Here is a 21,467-nt window from a genome sequence, read left to right as displayed (position 1 = left end):
AAATTAATAAATAAAATAATTTTAAATCCCTAATGATAACAAATGCATTATCATAATACACTCTTAACAAAAGGAATAAATAACAGCAATTTATATTATAAATATTTACAATCTATAACTAGATATACATATGTACGGTACAATCAACATATAACTTAAGACTAAACAACTTGTATATATAATCTGTAAAAGGTAATAGATTTGAATCATTCTCAATTCTATATAAGTATATATATTTACAATTACAAAGCAAGAATATGAGATTTGATTAAATTTCTTTTTTTATGACAGTATCTGAAATAGTTTTTTTCTTACACAAAATTAATCTTTAAAAATTAGTTATTAATAATTTTTAACAAACTGGAAGAAAATTCATGTTTAATAAAATGTTGTAACATTTAATTTACATATATAATCACAAAAATTTAATAATATAATTAATAAACATTTAATAAATAAATATCTCCGTATTTATAAAAGGAAGTAATCATATATACTGAAAAAAGAATAACCATTACAATCATATAAGTAGTATGTTGCACATTGAAAAAAAAAAACTGCTATAATTAATTTGTTGATCAAAATAACAAAATATAGTCAACTTTAATCGTAAATGTGGTTAAATTTAAGCATAACAAAAAATCTTTTTAATAAAAACTACATTTTTAGGTATTGCATACAACAGCAAACTGTATTCCATTAAAATGTAATGGTTCTATAACATTTTGGAATGTCTAGGAATTAAGAGAATAATGGAATTTGAAAGGTATCAATGAAAGATAAAATGCCATCAAGCCATATTTATTAAACATGTTACTATAGATCACCGAAATTAAAAAAAAACATTCGATATAATTTCACTACTTATTTTTGGCATTTATTAGTCGATCCAACCATTAAAATTGAAAAGAAAACAAAAAACTTAATAAAATAAAATATTATTAAAAAAACTAATTACTAATTATTACCAGACATATAGTATTAAGGACCATTAAAATTTAAATTAACAACTGTAATTTATTTACAGAACACTAAACTATTCATTCTAAATTTCAAGAACAAACTTTATAATGCTAATGGAACGTAATATTTTTAAAATCATTTTAAGGATGGATTAAAATATGTGAAAAATAAAATTATACACAATTTGTAAAAGAATAAAATAACAGGTAAAAAAAAATAGATGAAGAATTGGAATATATTAAATCTAATTCGAAAAGGAGACAAAAACTTAATCTGTCTGTGTTATTTTTTAATTTGTATATAAAAGAAAAAGAACAGTAATTATAAAGAAAGTTTGAAAAGATTGGAATAACTATCTGTGAAGGTAAAATAAAAATATTAAGATTCATCAATGACAGTGTAGTTCTGACAGAGATCAAAAATAAATTTAAAAAAATATTAAATGGAATGGAAATACAATGGTAGGAAAGAAATTCACTTAAAAAATAAATAAGATAACGATGAATTGAATATTAAGGAAATATAACGTTGCAAAATTTTGTTATGCCATTACATAAGATCAAGAAACTATGGTAGAAATGATAAGCAGATTGTGACAAAAACTTTGAATTTTCATTTGTACGTCTACTAATATAAACTCTAGATCAAAAAAATCAGAAGGTTATTCTTCAAATACGAGAGTAGTCCTTTGTAAGAAACATTTAAAAAAATATAGCTAAAAGAAGAGACAGACTAATAAGCCACATCTTAAGGCATCCTAGAATAGTCGCTTTGATACTGGAGGGACAGGTAGAAGGGAAAAATTGTGCAGGCAAGCAACGTTTGGAATATATAAAACAAATTTTGTTAGGGATATAGGATGTAGAAGGGGTATACCAAAATGAAACGACTGGCACTAAATAGGGAATCTTGGAGAGCTGCATCAAACTAATCAAATGATTGAAGACAAAAAAACAGTCCTTTGTAGTCAACGGGAAAAACAAGAACGACAAATATGGAGACCTTTAAAATGTGGTGATGAAAATTAAATTAAATGACCTGATAAAATTTTTAATTAAAATAAGACTCAACATGGACAGAAGGTAAATTAATGGCAAGCATTTGTTTAGAAGGCAAACTAGATTGGTTGGCCATGTATTATAATATACTACCTTAGGTAAACTGATAACAAATGTTCATGTAGAAGATAAAAACTGAAACGGAAGACAAACATTGGAATATATAAAACAGAACAGATAACTGAAATGTAGAGCGTAATAATTCTGCTGGCTGAAAAATTACCACAAAACAAAAAGGAATAGAGACAAAAAATCAAACCAGTTTAACGACCGGTGACTCAAATAATAAAATGACCACAATCAAATACTACAAACTGAATTCTGCTAGAAATATATTTATGGCAACAGAACTCTTTTAAAGCGATTTAAAAAAATATTTAAAAGTTATACACTCAAATTTCCTGCAATATGAAATAATATAACCCTATAAATAAATTGTACAGAAAATATCTCAAAAAAAGTATAACTGTTATAAAAAAATAATTTACACAATAAGAGAATTTATTGTTATATTATTACTACTGTAAGTTATAACATTAATATTTATTTATTATTATAATGATTTAATTAATTAAATGTACTATTATAATTATGAGGTATATGTAAAACAATTTATCTACACATACACACACACACACACACACACACACACACACACACACACACACACACACACACATACATGCGCGCACAACCCACAATACGCAACCATACAAACACGCTCTCCAATATGTCATTAGTAAAGCATTGATTTACTGTCAGATAGTGACAGTAGTGTAAGATATAGATAACTTTTATTTCTTCTCCCGATTAAAGGGCATGTCATCATTTTAAATTCTAGTAACTAATTACTACTTATAACAAAATAATAATTATTATTATAATTATTAGAGACAAACAATTAAAAAGAGATGGCGCATTTTAAGTTATACAGGTATTACATAAAAACACTCTATAACAATAGATAGAGAAGACATATTGGCACGACTGTTACTGACCGACCAAATTCAATAAAAAATTTGGTCCATCAACTTAAATCATGCTAATTTTCTGGCTCGATTCTTCTTCTTTATTTTTGTTTAATCATCCTTTGCTATTTTAACAATATTTTTTTTTTAAACAGGATGACAAACAAACAAGTCAGAATTTATACCTGGAGGAGTCCGAAGTTCCTCCTTTGGATGAATCTCATTCACCCGGTGCTGGCATCCATCTATCGAATTCAATACCAGAATCTGGTGATTGGCCGACAATACTGAGTGGACTAAGGAATGTAGCAGAGGTCGAACTGGAAGATGTACACTTAATACAAGAGTCGGTCGTGTCCGATTTTGGTGAACCACATACTTCACAAGACAATAAAGACGGCTGTTTACGATCGGATAATGATGTCATACGTAATTCCTGTTCGAAACTATGTAGCTGTTCCATAAAATGGAAATTCGGTGCTATATTTGATTTACGAGCACGTACGAGACAAAATGCATCGTTTAACGATAACGAATGTTTCGCCATTAAATATGCTACAGTGATTGTGACGGAACGTGATACTCCTGCCAAACAGTGGACCAAAACGCCTTTATCTTGACTCCTCGCTTCATCTGAAAAAACATCGTTAATATTAATTACAGATAAACAATAATATAAATATTAGAACAGTTAAACGAATGACAACCTTTATTTCAATAATGAGATATTTACAAGTATTAAAAATAATTATAATATCAGAAAAATATCAACAAAGCTAGGAATTGTTCATTATATTTTAATTAAGTTATAATATTCATAAAGAAAATACTGGCTAACAATATGCCACATGGAATTAGTTTTAAGCTTAACTAAATCAATCCAGAAATAAAGTTATTCGTTCTTATCTATGTTGAAAATTAAATACTCGGAAACACTTAAATTAAAACATCTTATGTATATGAATAACACATTAACATAAGAATTAAACTTTTATAAAAAATCTTTAATAATTAAAGAAAAGGTACAATATTTAGACTGTGACAATGAGATTAACATATTACTAGGAGATAAATTTATAAAACTGATCAACTAGTAAGCAGATATACTTTGTATAGTATTGAGTACTGCAGTCTAAAATTATCAATCACAAACAGGATGGAATCACTATATGCAAGACAAAGTAATACAGTCTTGCCCATGTGGCACTGCAGTTGTCATCTAAGACTTATGGCAGTGTTAAACGTTCACTAAGGAATACAAACATTTAAAAAAATCCAAGTTAAGGAACATAACGATTACGAATTTAAAGTTTATGTTTTCTAGAAAAAAATGGTATCAGAAGTGTAGAAATAATAGTAAACTTAGAAAATGAGTGTGCATTTTATGAAGTACTTTGCTAATGACTAGATCATCTTGGATGATGATTAGCTACAGTGAAAGCTTCATAAGAGAACACATATGAATACCTTAATGTAGGGCTGAGAACAGTAAATAGCTTATAATTAGGACAGGAGGTAGTACCAGGTAAAATAAAGCTAGTTATTTTGCACTACTATTTAATAAGGAAAGAAAGTGCCATAACAATAAGAACAGAATAATGAAGAGTTGTTAGATCCTAAAATTCTATTTGGTGGATTAAGAAAGTAAGAAGGGATTTACAAAAGGATGATAAAAAAGCCATGTAATAAACAAACTATTTGAACTAAAGAAATGTGTGTTCTCAAAAGAAGTGTAATAAAGACTAGAAAGAAAAGAATTAGAAATGCTATAACATGAGATAGTATAAATGGGTGGAAATATTATGGATGACGTCCAGCAAAGGCAAAGAAATGTTTTAGCCACACGAACAGCATAGTTGGTTACAAGATTCTGAAATGGATACCTGAATGAAGGAGGAAAATCAGATGCCTTAATTGCTGATGAAAGGACAAAACAGAAGCAATGAAAAAAAGAAATCTAAAAACTAAAAATGGAACACAGAAAATAAAGGAATTGAAAACTAAGGTGGCATAGAAGCATTATTAATCTGCTAGAAGTATAAGTAATTTATTCTTTAATTTATAATTAATTTAATAAAAGTAACACCAATTTAAACCTAATGATGAGATTATACCCTCAAAAACACAATTATATAATCAAACAATTTATAAGACAGAAGCAAAAATAAGAGCAATAAATTTATTTTTAAATGAAAAAGGAAATTTCTAAATAATAATCAATGATAAAAATGTTTATTAGTAATATAATAAATAAATTTGTATTATTACTATTATTATTATTATAATTATTATTATACTAGTCAGACATAAATGAATGAATAAATAAAAAACTATTTCTATTGTTCAAGATAATCTCATAATTATTTCGTTGAGTATTTAGGTTGTAATTATTATAAAATAAATGTGTTTGTATGTCACAGATCTACAGTAAAGGCCAAATGATTAATGAAAGGGAGGGACATTAACAAATTTTTATAGAATGGTTAATAGCATGCACAGTGTGGGTGGTTTCATTGATAATGAAAGGATAACATTATCTAGATGAATAGTAGTACAGAAGGTAGCACAGTAACTAAACATGCACATCAGGCACATTCATGAAAGTAAATCCACGATAGTGTGGAGAGAAGGGGTGGGGAAATGTAGAAGGGTAGAAGGAACAAGTGGATGTCGAGAGAAGAGAGAGAGATTATAGGGTAAAAGTGACGGAGAGGCGAAAACAATCCACCTTCGACTCAACCAACTGCCGCCAACCCCATTTGATCAATACCATAACACCAAATGTGCAATGCTGAATAGTGGGGGTAATATCTCTCTACTCTTTCACTCACTCACTTATACACACCAACAAAAAACAATTCCTGCCCTAGTTCCACCAACACACAATTTATTATTATATGGCCAAGTTTTATAATAACAAATTATATACAGAGAATACTTTGTTTGTCAAGAGGAAATATTTCCACCCACTTACTTATTTGAGTCATGAACAAAAAACAACACAACCCACGTACAAATTTACAAAAAAAAATGAATAAAATAAATAAACCAAATTTGCCTCTTTTGAAAAAAAAATTTACCTTTAAAAAAAAAAATGTTCTATAACATTCAATTTATTTTAAAATATAAAATATTTTTTTTCTTTTCATTCAGATTTTTCTTACAGGATTCAGAATAAAAAAAATATTGAACAGTGAAGATTTTTTTACAATCAAAATATTACTTAAAATTAAAAACAAGTCATTCCCAAAACAATGGTACAGCCATTCTCAAAATAACAAACATGAAAGGCTTATTAAAGAAAAATAATGAGTTAAGTGGTTGTTTTCTGTTACCTTCTTCAATGGGTCAAACATACTGAACTCAACAGTTATGTCAAGCTCACCAAAATATGACGTTCAGCTCTACAAGTGACATCTTCACTCTGCTCTGAGGGAGCATAAACATCAACATTAATACAGAAAGCAATACAGACTAATAAGAAATACTAGTATCTCTTGAGTCTAAACTGCTTTAAATGTGTCACACCGGTAAGAAAGAATGAAAGAAGTAGTGTAAAGCAATATATTAATACATCCCTTTTGTCAATAAACAATGTGTTTGCTTCTAGTTAACAAAGAATTTCAAATATCAAAAAATAGATTCTTGTTTGCGGAAGAAAAAAGAAGACTTTTCTATGGATAAGAAAAGTCTATGGATAGAAAAGCTTATTCTGAATGTTTGTTTACATTTTTATAATTGCTTTGTATATCATTGCTGTGAAACTTAATTCTTTGCAAGGAGGAAGCAAATAAAAGAAACAATCTGTCGCATGAGGTCTGAACTCCCTTCAATCAGAATTAATCTAAGAGATGAATTAAAACCTGCAAATTAAAATTTGGAAATTTTTAGTATTGATTGTATAATATACAAATAAGCATTCTCGTGGAAAAAAATGATTCCTTTCTTGGTAAATCAAGTCACCAAAATCACATTATGAAAATTATACTGAATTTACAGTAAAATTGCTAAAAATATTAAAATTTTTGGTAAAAAAATTTGGGTCTCCCTTAGTTGATAGCTACTTCATATAACATTTTTAACAGTCCTAATTTAAACAGTAGATAAATTATCAGAAATTAAAAAAATAATAATCTTATGTTGGGTCTCACAGCCCCATTCAAAAGAAGTTCCAACATTAATTACTAGATATAACTGAATTTTCAATATTGAAAATTAAAGTTTAAAGAAGTTGTTATTTTAAGCTTGGGATTTTACCCTTGTTTTTTTAGGATTTCCAAGTATATTTATCACAGTAATTATTTACTTCAATAAGTCGGCCTGATTCTTATCAATTGAATATTACTCAACAAGGATTAAAAAAAAATTAGTTTACCAAAAAAAAAATATGTATACTGTGACACCTCTTCTCTTATTGGGTCAGAAATAAGGCTTAAGCTGGAGACATATATATATATATATATATTTATATCAAATAACCACCAAAGACGTAACATAAAACCTAAAAAACCAATACCAAACGTCAACCTTCACAGAATCCTGCATCATCAATCGACACAAAAACTTGAACAATACAACTCACTGCTCAGATTTTGCGGTTGTTGGGGGTTTATGTTTTCTAAATTTTTAAGTTTTTGTTTGATGTAATTGTACAATTTTGTACTGACTAATGATGCGGGATCCCGCAAGGGTCGACCAAAATTCGACCCGATTAGTTTTATGTTACTGTATTTGGTGGTTACTTTGCTGTTAATATTTGAGGTTAATTGGCACAGTGGTCAGTACGTTGATGAACTACCTGAATTTTCAGAAAGTATATATTTATATATATAAATAATCAAATTCAATTTTTTTGGTCAACAAGTTTTTGAGATGAAGCAAAAACTGTTTACAAATTATGTTGCATATCCACCCCTACATCTAATTGACTTAAAACTTTGGAATTTTAAATTACTTAATAGTTTCATCAAACTAAAACTCAATTTTTATGACCAATGAAAAAAGGTAAAAATTACAAATGGCTAAAACTACATCCTCCTCCTTTGTCCAGAATTTAATGACATCAATGTTCAATAAAATTAAATTTTTTGAGTCACTTTTGAAAACCGAGGTAGTTAATTTTTCAATTTTTATAACTTTTTAAAATATTTTTTGGTTAAGGTGGTCTTGAAATGTTGATGATTGCAAAAACCTTGCTACTCAAAATTTTAGCTAATTGCTAAGTTTCCCTTTATTACTGGTTTTACTGGCTCTGTTGATGTGCAGCAGCAGCAGCAACAGACAGTAAAAATAATAATAAAAAATGGAAATTCAAGGAAGGATATAATTAATATTTCTGGATTAAAAAAAAACAAAACAGAATAGAAAGAAGTGAAAAAAATTCCATCGAATCGTATAGTTAATGAAAAAAAATTCATGAAAAAATAAAATGGATATACATGAGAAACTGAAAAACTGGAATGGGATTCCCATGAAAATTACGGCAAGGATCACTGAATTCAATATAAATAACACTGATTTTCTAACGGGTAAATGTTTAATGATATTGCAAAACATTCAGCTTTATATTTATCCCCCACTATTAAACATTTCAGATATTGATTCTATACTAATACAGAAAGAACAACCTGTTGATAACCAATTCACACGATATTAAAAAGCAAGAGAGAATGAAATGAATATAAAACAGCATTTGATTAAATAAAAATGCTATGAAGTAAACATGAATGAAATAAAATGGTTTACCATTAAGAAGTTTAGTTTATCCACCATCCTTAAAAGGTGTTACTCCATATAATTCTATCAATGGTATAAATCTTCCTTTAAAAATATCTTATTTAATAAGCAATAATTTATTAATACAATATAATTTACAAAATAAATAAAAACTTTACAAAAGTTGCCAATAACACTAATCATGACCTGAAGAAATATAAATTAAAAAAAAACCTAATTAGTAGATGTAAAAGAAGGTAAATCAATTTTTATAATTAATTAAATTAATGATTTCAATGCTTAATAAACCCTAAGCCAGCCAGGGATGTTTCAAATCTTTTTTTTTACCCTTAGGCTAATATTTTTAACCTGTACTTACTTGAAGGCTGAAATCCAGTAAAAACATTTTAATTTAATATACAGCAATTTATGATGACAGGCCTATATCTCAGTATATACTACTTTTGAATTATTAAAGTTGTTTTTATACGATTGTATTTCAATCCTTTCTTGTGTAAGAATTTAAAAATTAACAGTTATATTTTTTACTTCACTATAAAAGTTGAGCTGTTAAAAGTTTTATTTTAGAAGAAAACTGAGGAACACCCATACAGCTTAAGAAATTCTTAAACCGTCATATATTCACCAGATTCAGTTTTTTGGTGTTTACAGTTACAATTTATTTATTACAAACTACAAATAATGAATGAAATTAAATAAAGTGAAAGATTGATATTCAATGTTTTATATTTTAATTATTTTATATTTATAAATATTCAAGTATTTAATAAAATAAAATAAAACATATTTTTTATAACTAACTTTTTTTAATTACAAATATTTTTTAAACAAACTGCATGCAGCTTGTGGGTTGAAAACCTATGTTCAAAGCAAATAATTTATACGATTATATTTTTTAAGTCCAAACATAATAAAAATATATATTAAATATATGGAATTATTTATTAACGGATAGATACTTTTAAAAAACAATTCACACTTCATTATTCAAGTCTCATCAATGCCTATAGACAACAATCATTAAATTCATAGAATTGTATAGGAAGATTATTTTAAATTACAGAAAAGAACACTAATTTTTTTTTTATTTAATCTTTATATAAATGTTATACAAAAAGCACATCATGAAGATTAAAAAAGAAAAACAATATCAAAGTTTTTTTTAACTTACCAATAAATTCTATGGCCTTTGGGAAGAAGCTGGCTAGATTTTGACTCCAATGATCAGTAATTGGAATATTCATATACTTGATTGTACCTTCAAATACATTTGGCAGATCTGGTGTTACATTCAGTATATACTGTAAGCAAAATAAGAAAGATTAAATAAATAAAATTACAAATTATATTAAAACATCCATAAAAATTAATATATAAATAAGAACGTTTCATTTTTTTAAAAATAAAAGTGTTTAAATAAATTTTAACATGAGCTGTTAAACTATGAAACCAGTCCACAAATACTATATACTGTATTAGTTTACGTTTTCCAGTGGCTTATAGGAAATTATAATGTATATTTTGTAAGAAAATTGACTGAACTGTAGTAAATAAATGTTTAATGTTAAATTTTTTCGCTGGAAAATTTAACGTAAAATATCAAAATCTAATATTACAGAATTTCCTAATCTCCTTATTAACACTGGCAATTTCTCTTTTCTATAATCCGAGAATATAATGTTACAATATAACATTCGTTTTATGTTTATGATCTACTGCAAAATAATTAATCAAAAGTCTGTATAACTAATAAGCTATGTAATATAATCTATGTAATATTTTTACACATTGATACTGAATCCACTTAAAATTTCCAGATAAGTGACGTTTCACAAGTTATATCATTTTCCTTTTGAGATGAAATTGATTTTAACGGGTAACCGTAAAAATACGGGCGTACAATAGTAACAGTTCTTATATAAATTTTGTTAATTGCAAGGCTAATGTAGAAATAAGTAAAAAATTGTAATAAAGGAATCCACTAACTAACATTTAATTACAGATCAATACAGACCAAATACAGATCAATTGGGTGAAGAATTATTTACGTTTTGCCTTATAATAGTGTTGTAAATTGCTAAAAAAAAAGAAATATAAACTAAACACGATTCAAATCCACCCACAGTAAACGCAGTAAAAAAAAAAATTAATGACAATACACAATCATCCTTTCATATCGCAGATTACATTGTCACCAAAGATTAAAACGACAACTAACGAATCAGAATACCGAATTTTCCTAAACAATCTCAAGAACGAATACGACTGACGAATCAGAAAGTAACTATTTCGAACCAATCACAACTGTCAAACGAACTGGTAAATGATTAGACTGTAAATACCAACCAATCATTATCTGTATTTCTTATCAAATCATAAGGTGTGAATTAAAGCTACGTCCCCAAAGATGTACATTCTAAACATAACACTTTACAAGATATTTCTTCAACTCTTAAATCCATTTTACTACATAATAATAACTGTTTCTTTCATTTGTGTCATTTTTATTATTATTAATTTGTTGTATTAGAAAAATGTTATTAACATGGTAGCTAAACCTGTACTGCTTTACTCATCTGATTCTACTTTCTTTTATATACGCATTCATCAGTTTATGTCTTCTATCCTTATTAATTTCTGTTTTCTTAATAATTATCTTCATCCCATATTCCTGTCATTTGTAATAGACAGAATGTCCCAGGTGTTGGGAAAACTTAAGGAGCTAATTCAGTTATAAATAAACAAAAACATTCATCAAGACCCTGTCTTGCTTCATTTCCTTTCTGTTTGCCATTTTATTACAATATATATATATATATGAGGGCAACTCAAAAAGTGAAATTCAAAAAATCAATATATTTCTTTGTACTTACATAAATGATACATACATTATTTTTAACATAATCCTCTCCTACTTCTACGCACTTAGTCCATATTTTAATGAGCTTTTGAATTCCTTCCTGGAAGAAAGTTTTCGGTCTGGACGGCAGAAAAATTTTCACCGCTTCTATGGGCTCTTCATTAATTGATAATGATTACCTTGCATTTCTTTTAATGGGTCAAAAGGATAATAAAAGGACTATATGGAGGGTGGTCCAGCAGCTCAAACCCGAGATCTTGAAGGCAAAGGACTGTTTTTTTTACTGTATAAGGTTGAGCGTCATCCTGAAGCAAAATCATGCTTTTAGAAAGTTTACCATGTCTTTTGGATTTGATTTTTTGCTTCAGTAAATGCAGTAGCTAACAATAATTGTCACTGTTTTGACCTTTAAGGGTGACTAAACCAGAAGTGATCCTTCCATATCACAGAATATCATCATCACCTTTCCTGCAGATATCCGAGTTTTGAACTTTTTTGAGCTTTTATGTCAACTGACATGGAAGTCATTTTCAAGTAAAGAACTAGCCACTGCGGCAGACCTTTGTGGTTGGTGAAAAAATGTAAATCATTTATCATTAATTGAGAGTGGTAAAATCATACTACTACCATTTCACATAAAACTTTTTTTTCCATGAAAAATTTTATGCACTTGACAAAGATGGACCACGACTTAATCATTTAAAAATAAGTTTTCCTAAATAGAGTGATGGTAAGCCCAAGAAGGGTACATTTATCGATCCGCAAATCAAGAAACTGCTTAAGGACTCAACTTTTGATGATAAAGTTAACAAATCTGAACTGCCTGCATGGAAGTCCTTAAAAGATGTTGTTTGTGGTTTTTTAGGCAAGAAAAGGGGATGTAAAGTATGTTGTTTTTTTTTTGTTAATATGCTGTAAGAAAGCTACAAACGTTTAGGATGTAGGATATCATTAAAAATTAATTTTCTGCACTCCCACGTAGACTTTTTTCTTGAAAATCTGGGTTCTGTCAGCAATGAGCAAGGAGAGCGTTTCCATCAGGATATTCTGACAATGGAGGATTAGTATCAAGGAAGATGGCATCCTAAAATGAGTGACTATTGTTGATTTTTGTTTAGAGAAACTAATCAAACAAGCAAAAACATTTACCAACATATTTTAAAAATTAAAATTAAGTCAATTCCAATGATATGAACTTTTAAAATTATATTAATGTATTTTAATTTATCTATGTTTAAATAAATAAAAATTTAGTTGATTTAAACAAATTATATACACATAAATGATATAGTTTTTAAACATTGATTTTACAGTGGTTATCCATTCATTAGTAAAGTAAATAGACTGTATCTAAAAAATCACTATGTACAATTCCTGATTCGTGAAAAAGTTTTTTTTGTAGACTAGTGTTATTATTAACAATTCAAAGAAAAGTAACAATAACCTCAGTCCAATTTTTGTAATCCACTTTAACAATTTCAACCAATCAATTTCTGAACACACCTTTCTGAAAGAAAAGTGCAGTTTAATCACAAAATCTATTGAACTGCACCTTAAAAAGCTCATCATGATGGATGGCAGCAAGCATTTCCTGTTTTACAATCCAGCAGAATAGTCAAAATAACAAAATAGTCTGTGAATACATTCTCAAAAATAAAATTAAATTTGCATTAATATGAACCAAACACAGTTCTCCATACATGTTTTTCCATCAGTAGATTTACTGACCGCTTCGTGTTAAATATTACATTACAATTAAATTTAAAATATATTATTTCAGAAAATAACAGAAATGGCATCATTGAAAATCTCTATAATACAAAATGAATTAGCTAAACATTTAAGCAAATTTGAACATTTTATTTCTATAAATTTGCATAAAACTGTTTATCTTTTTAGTTTACAAATACATTCTATGATAACATGAGTAAATATGAACAGATACTTTTTGTATACAACACAAATGTGTTTAGACTATTGTTTGTTATTTGGTTTGCAAAGTCGAATAAATATTTTCCAACAATGACATCTCTTGTTTTAATAGAAGTGAAATAAATGAAATTTAATGTTTAGATTTATAATAATGTAATTTAATTTATATTTATGTGACAAAGAGTGCCTTAGTTAAAAGTATTAAAGAGAATTAATTAGTACTATATCATTCACGTTTTTTTACCAACAGAACTGAAACTAAATTACTTTCAGTTCAAAATAAAATAAAATATTCATGGTGGTTTATTCTTACTAATTTGCTGTTAACCTGTAAACTTTATAAATTTATTTTTCAAAAACTGCAAGAAAACTAAGGAAAAGTACAATTTTATTAAATATTTACATAATAATTAACAATAATGCTTGTGGGGAAAAAAACAAAGTGCACTAGAAAACTGTTGCGGGTAATTTCTTTTGTTAAAATATAAAATGTGGTTTACAGAATTATAATTTTCTCACAGAAAGACATGAGGATCCCCTTACATAATTCTACTTTTTTCTTCTCATTTTATTACTTTCCAGGTGAATACAGCTAGAATAGCTATATTAAAGGTAAAGTATCATTGATCATGTTAAAAATGGGGTATAGGGTTTTTGGCAAATCTTTTATGTTTTAGGATCCAACTAGTTCATCCAGATAAAAAAAAAAAACACATGTATGCATGCATATGTGTATGTATGTATCGCACTGTTTTTGGCCTTATTTCTCAGGATTGATCAAATCTATTTTCTTGAAATTCGGCTCAAATATTTCTATGCATGGGGCATTGATCATATTAATTTTTTTTTTCAAAATTCATTAGGGGTAAGGAGTATTGCAAAAAATTAATATTCTTCAGAGAAATTTTAGAAAAAAACTTTATTAAAGCAAATTTGTTACCTACAATGCATGTATAAATAATAAAAAAAAAAATTTTTTTTTTAAATCAACTCCCACCTATAAAATTAAAATACGTGTTTTTTGTTCTCTCACTTTATCTCCCTTTGATGTAGATATTTTTCAAAACTTTTTTTGAAAGTTTACTTCATATATAGAGCTAACAACAAATACCTACAATTTTTAAAATTACAGACGTTGACCTAAAATTCAGAAGAAAAAAATTGAAAATTCTCTTTTTCTTCTTTAGTCTTTATGAAAGGAGGTATTAAATTTCGAGAAAACTATACTTAAGCAAATTTGTTTTTGAAATACAAAAATGGGCTATCAGATAATTATCTGGGATACATAATTATGAATTGTGTAGACTGTTATTTAGAAAAAAAAATGTTAGCTTACTTTTGTGTTTATATTTATGAATTTGCAGTCTTTGCTAAAAAGAACTGTTATACTTTTAAAAAAATATCTACCTCTATAAAACCAAACGGTTTTTGAATACTGCTACAAAATACTTTCTGTTTGTACCCACAAGCTTGATAGGCACAAATTGAGATAACATTTATATGAGATTAAGCGTATAAGCATATTAGGGATAAGAGTCTTTTATTTTATTATATCCATCACTTCACACATTTTCAATGATCCCCTCCCACACAAAGGTTAATGTAATTTATACACAGCCTCTTAGAATGCTTACGAGGTCCAGATTTCCCTCTCTCATATTTTTTTACAGAAAGTGTAAAATTTGTTTTGGTAGTATTGTTTGCTTATTTGTATCACCATAATATTAAGTGGACCAAATGATTGAAGAACAGAATTAAACAATTTGACAATAAAATCTGTAAGGTTAGATAATAAATAGCACATTCTTAATGAATAATTATATATGTACAGATTTCCAGGTAATCTCTCCTTAAGAAAATTGTTAGTAAATAAATATCTTTGGAAAAAAAAAATGTTTCTCTAATGGATTCTTTGATTATCTGAACAAGACAAGACAAAGTAAATGAGAGCGACCTTAGTAAATGTCGATCAAAAGAGAGAGATGGCGATACATTTTTTAATCATATTGTTACTATCATCCATCCTGACCCCATTCGCGAAAAAACTTTGTGCCGATCCCGGTCGCCACACCAGCCCCTCCATTTCTAGCCCTGATGGGCTTTACGACAGGTCATTTTCTAGACTCTCAATAACTGATTACATATTTCAGTCATCATCATGGCCTCAATGGATGGCACCGATGCAAATGCCCCAAAAGACATTTCCATCAGTGTAGAAACCCATCAACTAATATAAGATACTTTTCAAACTCACCTAAACCGAATCAAAAAACTGATAGAAAATAAAAATTTACCAAATTAGCTCTAACGAAATATTAATCTCATCATACCAAAGCATCCAAAATTACCTGTAAATCAACCCACGAACATATAAAACAACCAGGTAAATGTGCTAATCTGGTGGAAAAGCACTCAAATGGATCCATAGCCACCCAGGCCACTATTCTACACCCTCTGCAATCCTTTCAAGTGCCAAAAACCTTAAAAATCTTTCAACAGTGTGCCACTCATCTCCTAACTTTCCAGTTAGCTTGCAAATCCAGACTCGAACCAATACTCTCAAACTCCCTGAGCACCTCTGCATGTATACTCATATTTTGAGCAGACATACAGCACATTGAGGACACTGACCCGAGTCAGTTAAGCCAAATCAAGTCAGCCTGTACTGAAATGCGCCACGCCCTGAAAGGAACTGAGTCACATGCCGGTTCTGGGAGATCCATGAAGTGACACCCTATACCCTCATGTCTGGAAAGAGACGTGCGTATACCACCCATCTGCCATCTCATTCCACCTGTCCTGCCAAATACCAAAACCTTCTTCCTCTATTTCCTGAATACACTGCAGTCAGTTCACCCGACTTCTTCGCAGTTCTGATGAAACACTGATATATCATTAAAATATAAAAACCAAACATCATTCAATGGAAAGAAATATTTTAAAAGTACGGAAAGTCAAGCAAATTGGAAGTGACAGTAAACATTTTTTATGACTAGAAAAACCGCTTAAATGTTAATTTCATACCAACTGAAACAAGTAATACTAAAAAAATATTAGCTGAAACACAATTTGTTTGTCAAGAGATCTTTTTTTATTTCATAATACTCATTTGCGCATTCTATTGCTAAAAATGAAATAATGTTATATAATTTTACAGAAAATTTTCAACCATTTACATACAGACCCTGACATGACCCACAGTAATTTTCATTATATTTTCTAAAGTGAAAAAACCTTAGGGGTAATTATTTTTGAAGTAACAACAATTGTTAAAAAGAATGGAATATTCCTGCTTTCGGAGACTCTTAATACACGCTTCTGTTGCCATTTTTAATAAATTACAACAATTAACAAATTACAATTATATACATATTTTTTGGTTTTGTAACTGTTTAAAAAGTCCTACCATCAATTTAACTAAATATAATTAAATGATTTTCTTTAGATACAATATTAAATGTTGATGAGTTTTTAAATAATACTAACAAAAATTAAAAATAAAGAACACTCAATTTCTTGAACCAACATTCAATATGTATATAAATATGAATCTAATATGTATATTAAATGCATCTACAGAAAGTTTAAAAATTTTATGACAAATTAAAAAAGTATTATTTTGTGCATTATAAGTCCCCACAATGTGATATTCAAGCTTCCGCATTAAATTTGGTGCATTATTTAATTAATTAATTTAATTTGGTGCATTAAAGGGCACCCATAAATTGTAAGCTTTTGGCTCATCTAATGCTGTCAGCCATTGATAGGACTATTTATGTTATTTAGCACTATTATGGTGCAGTACGAGTCATCCAAGTCTGGTATGAATTTAATCCTTTTAATGTCAGAATTTAATATCTACAATTACGTTGCAATACAAAAACATAAATGAGCAGGTTAGATGAAAAATACACCTGCTGCATAGAAATAAAATTGAGGGGAGAATAAGACTCCCCACAAAAAAAACACTTGTACAGTACAAAACATACATAACTGGTAATGCAGTCAATGTGTTTAAAGACTGCCAGTTAGAGCTAAGGATCTTTACAATAACACAGGAATGTCCCGTTTCAAACCAGAAAACAGAACATTTTTTATATAACTGAACACAATGATTTGGTCTCAGTTGTTAAGAGGGTTATGACTTTCAGAAGTGTAAGCTGATAACCCTGTCATTACTTCTGATTAGCTGTTTCAGAAAAATTGTTTAGTTTAAAACCTCCAAATTTCATTTTATGATTGCAGTTTTTCTTGAAATTTGTAAATTGGTTGAACATCATGCAGCGACCGGATTTTTGCTTTCTGAAGATAAAAACTGGTGAACAATTAGTCTCATATCAACAAGCAATATGAACAAAATTGAAAGAACTGCAAAAATTTCTATAAGCGGGTAGAAAAATTTAAAGACAGTCATGAAGTTTCAACACCAGCACTTGAAACTCACACAGACTCTCTCATCCAAAAAGACAAACAGATTACAGTTGAGATTATAGCTGAGAAATTACAAGTAAATGTTGGTACAGTTCATAACATTATCGCTGACAAGCTCAAGAACCATAAAGCGAGCACAAAATAAGTTACAAGAGAGTTGAAAGATCAGTGTAAGGAGACAAGACTTCACATGTAAACAGAACTGAAACAACAGTATCAGCAGAATGTTTCTGCACAGCATTCTAACCTCTAACATGACATGGATTCAGCATTACGAAGTGGAATCAAAAAGACAAAGCATGAAATGGAAACACAAGAGTTCACCTGTCAAGAAAAAAATTAGGAACCGAACCGCCATCAGCAGGAATCATGACAATAATCTTTTGGGAAGCAAAAAGCCCTTTTTTTTTGTTGATTTTCTAGAATATCAGTGAACAATAAACCGTGCATGCTTATGTACAAAGTGAAACCAGCAGTTTTTAAAAACCATCCTGGATCTCAGCACAAAGGCATCATTCTGCTTCACAATAATGCCTAGCCTCACATGGCTAGGTAAATCGAGAAACCATAAAAAAATTGAATTGGAAATTACTTACTCACCCTCCCATACAGTCCTGACTCAGCCACATTTGGATTTATGTTTGCTTGGTTCTCTCAAGGAGATGTACGTGGTAAGAAATTTAATGGCAATTACATCAAAGAAAATGTGCTAAATTGGCTCAGACATCAAAACAAAAATTTCTATAAGCTAATTTAAAGATAGAACAAGCATATTAATGTTGATGAAGATTATGTTGAAAAGCTAAAAAAATATTATATTAATTAAAAAAAACTGTTTTAGCTCAACAGCAATTTACATCTTTGATTATTGAATGACCCTCGCAATATATTATTATATACTGATCAGAATAAAACATTTGTATATTTAAAAAGCATATATAGAAATACAAGAGGAATTTCCTCCAAATATATATATATATATAAAATAGAAACATCAAAATCAGAGGACCTGACAAAAAAAAGACATGAATACCAGAAAATATACATATAGGTAAAAAAAAATGAATCATCCCATTTTTTTTTTTAAATTGATTTTATTTTCCGGAGGTAAAATAGTCCCCCGTTCGGATCTCCGGGTGGGGACTACTAAGGAAGGGGTCACCAGAAAATTAAAAAATAACATTCTACGAGTCGGAGCGTGGAATGTTAGAAGCTTACAAAAGGTTGGTAGGCTAGAAAATTTAAAAAGGGAAATGGATAGGGTGAATGTGGATATAGTAGGAATTAGTGAGGTTCGGTGGGAAGAGGAAGGCGACTTTTGGTCAGGTGATTTTAGAGTAATTAACTCAGCGTCAAATAATGGGCAGGCAGGAGTAGGTTTCGTGATGAACAAGAAGATAGGGAGGAGAGTGGAGTATTTCAAAACGCATAGCGATAGAATCATTGTAATAAGGATAAAATCAAAACCTAAACCGACAACGATTGTTAACGTTTATATGCCTACAAGCGCCCATGATGATGATGAGGTAGAGTGTGTATACGAAGAGATTGATGAAGCAATTAAACACGTAAAGGGAGATGAAAATTTAATAATAGTTGGAGATTGGAATGCAAGCATTGGAAAAGGCAAGGAAGGAAATATAGTGGGTGAATATGGGCTGGGCAAAAGGAATGAAAGAGGGGACCGACTTATAGAATTTTGCACGAAGTATAATTTAGTAATTGCCAACACCCAATTTAAAAATCATAATAGAAGAATATACACTTGGAAAAAGCCAGGCGATACTGGAAGGTATCAGATAGATTATATCATGGTTAAGCAAAGATTTAGAAATCAACTCGTTGACTGCAAAACTTACCCTGGAGCAGACATTGATAGCGACCATAATTTGGTGATAATGAAATGTAGATTGGGGTTTAAAAACCTGAAGAAAAGTTGTCAGATGAATCGGTGGAATTTAGAGAAGCTTGAGGAAGAGGAGGTAAAGAAGATTTTTGAGGAGGACATCGCAAGAGGTCTGAGTAAAAAAGATATGGTAGAAAATGTAGAAGAAGAATGGGAGAATGTTAAAAAGGAAATTCTTAAATCAGCTGAAGCAAACTTAGGCGGAATAAAGAGAACTGGTAGAAAACCTTGGGTTTCAGACGATATATTGCAGCTGATGGATGAACGTAGAAAATATAAGAATGCTAATGATGAAGAAAGTAAAAGGAACTATCGGCAATTAAGAAATGCTATAAATAGGAAATGCAAACTGGCGAAAGAAGAGTGGATTAAAGAAAAGTGTTCAGAAGTGGAAAGAGAAATGAACATTGGTAAAATTGACGGAGCATACAGGAAAGTTAAGGAAAATTTTGGGGTACATAAATTAAAATCTAATAATGTGTTAAACAAAGATGGTACACCAATATATAATACGAAAGGTAAAGTCGATAGATGGGTGGAATATATTGAAGAGTTATACGGAGGAAATGAATTAGAAAATGGTGTTATAGAGGAAGAAGAGGAAGTTGAGGAGGATGAAATGGGAGAAACAATACTGAGATCTGAATTTAAGAGAGCATTAAAAGATTTAAATGGCAGAAAGGCTCCTGGAATAGACGGAATACCTGTAGAATTACTGCGCAGTGCAGGTGAGGAAGCGATTGATAGATTATACAAACTGGTGTGTAATATTTATGAAAAAGGGGAATTTCCGTCAGACTTCAAAAAAAGTGTTATAGTTATGATACCAAAGAAAGCAGGGGCAGATAAATGTGAAGAATACAGAACAATTAGTTTAACTAGTCATGCATCAAAAATCTTAACTAGAATTTTATACAGAAGAATTGAGAGGAGAGTGGAAGAAGTGTTAGGAGAAGACCAATTTGGTTTCAGGAAAAGTATAGGGACAAGGGAAGCAATTTTAGGCCTCAGATTAATAGTAGAAGGAAGATTAAAGAAAAACAAACCAACATACTTGGCGTTTATAGACCTAGAAAAGGCTTTCGATAACGTAGATTGGAATAAAATGTTCAGCATTTTAAAAAAATTAGGGTTCAAATACAGAGATAGAAGAACAATTGCTAACATGTACAGGAACCAAACAGCAACAATAACAATTGAAGAACATAAGAAAGAAGCCCTAATAAGAAAGGGAGTCCGACAAGGATGTTCCCTATCTCCGTTACTTTTTAATCTTTACATGGAACTAGCAGTTAATGATATTAAAGAACAATTTAGATTCGGAGTAACAGTACAAGGTGAAAAGATAAAGATGCTACGATTTGCTGATGATATAGTAATTCTAGCCGAGAGTAAAAAGGATTTAGAAGAAACAATGAATGGCATAGATGAAGTCCTACGCAAGAACTATCGCATGAAAATAAACAAGAACAAAACAAAAGTAATGAAATGTAGTAGAAATAACAAAGATGGACCCCTGAATGTGAAAATAGGAGGAGAAAAGATTATGGAGGTAGAAGAATTTTGTTATTTGGGAAGTAAAATTACTAAAGATGGACGAAGCAGGAGCGATA

The 21,467-nt window shown here is 29.3% G+C and overlaps 1 protein-coding gene across 1 annotated transcript in view; it reads right to left on the bottom strand.

Annotated features, from left to right (window-relative positions):
* Positions 1-2,626: 2,626 nt before the first annotated feature.
* The window catches only part of LOC142332894 (dual specificity protein phosphatase Mpk3-like), a 144,149-nt gene continuing 125,308 nt past the window's right edge, over positions 2,627-21,467 (bottom strand). The window contains exons 4-5 of the mRNA XM_075379586.1: positions 9,897-10,026; positions 2,627-3,622 (exon numbers count right to left, since the gene is read on the bottom strand). Coding sequence (XP_075235701.1) covers positions 3,210-3,622; positions 9,897-10,026 — 543 coding nt within the window. The 3' untranslated portion in view covers positions 2,627-3,209. The remainder of the gene's footprint in view (positions 3,623-9,896; positions 10,027-21,467) is intronic.

Source organism: Lycorma delicatula, chromosome 12 (genome assembly GCF_047948215.1).
Source record: "Lycorma delicatula isolate Av1 chromosome 12, ASM4794821v1, whole genome shotgun sequence".
Classification (NCBI taxonomy): domain Eukaryota; kingdom Metazoa; phylum Arthropoda; class Insecta; order Hemiptera; family Fulgoridae; genus Lycorma; species Lycorma delicatula.
The sequence above is the reverse complement of the archived record's forward strand: the minus strand, read 5'-3'. Positions and strand labels throughout refer to the sequence as shown.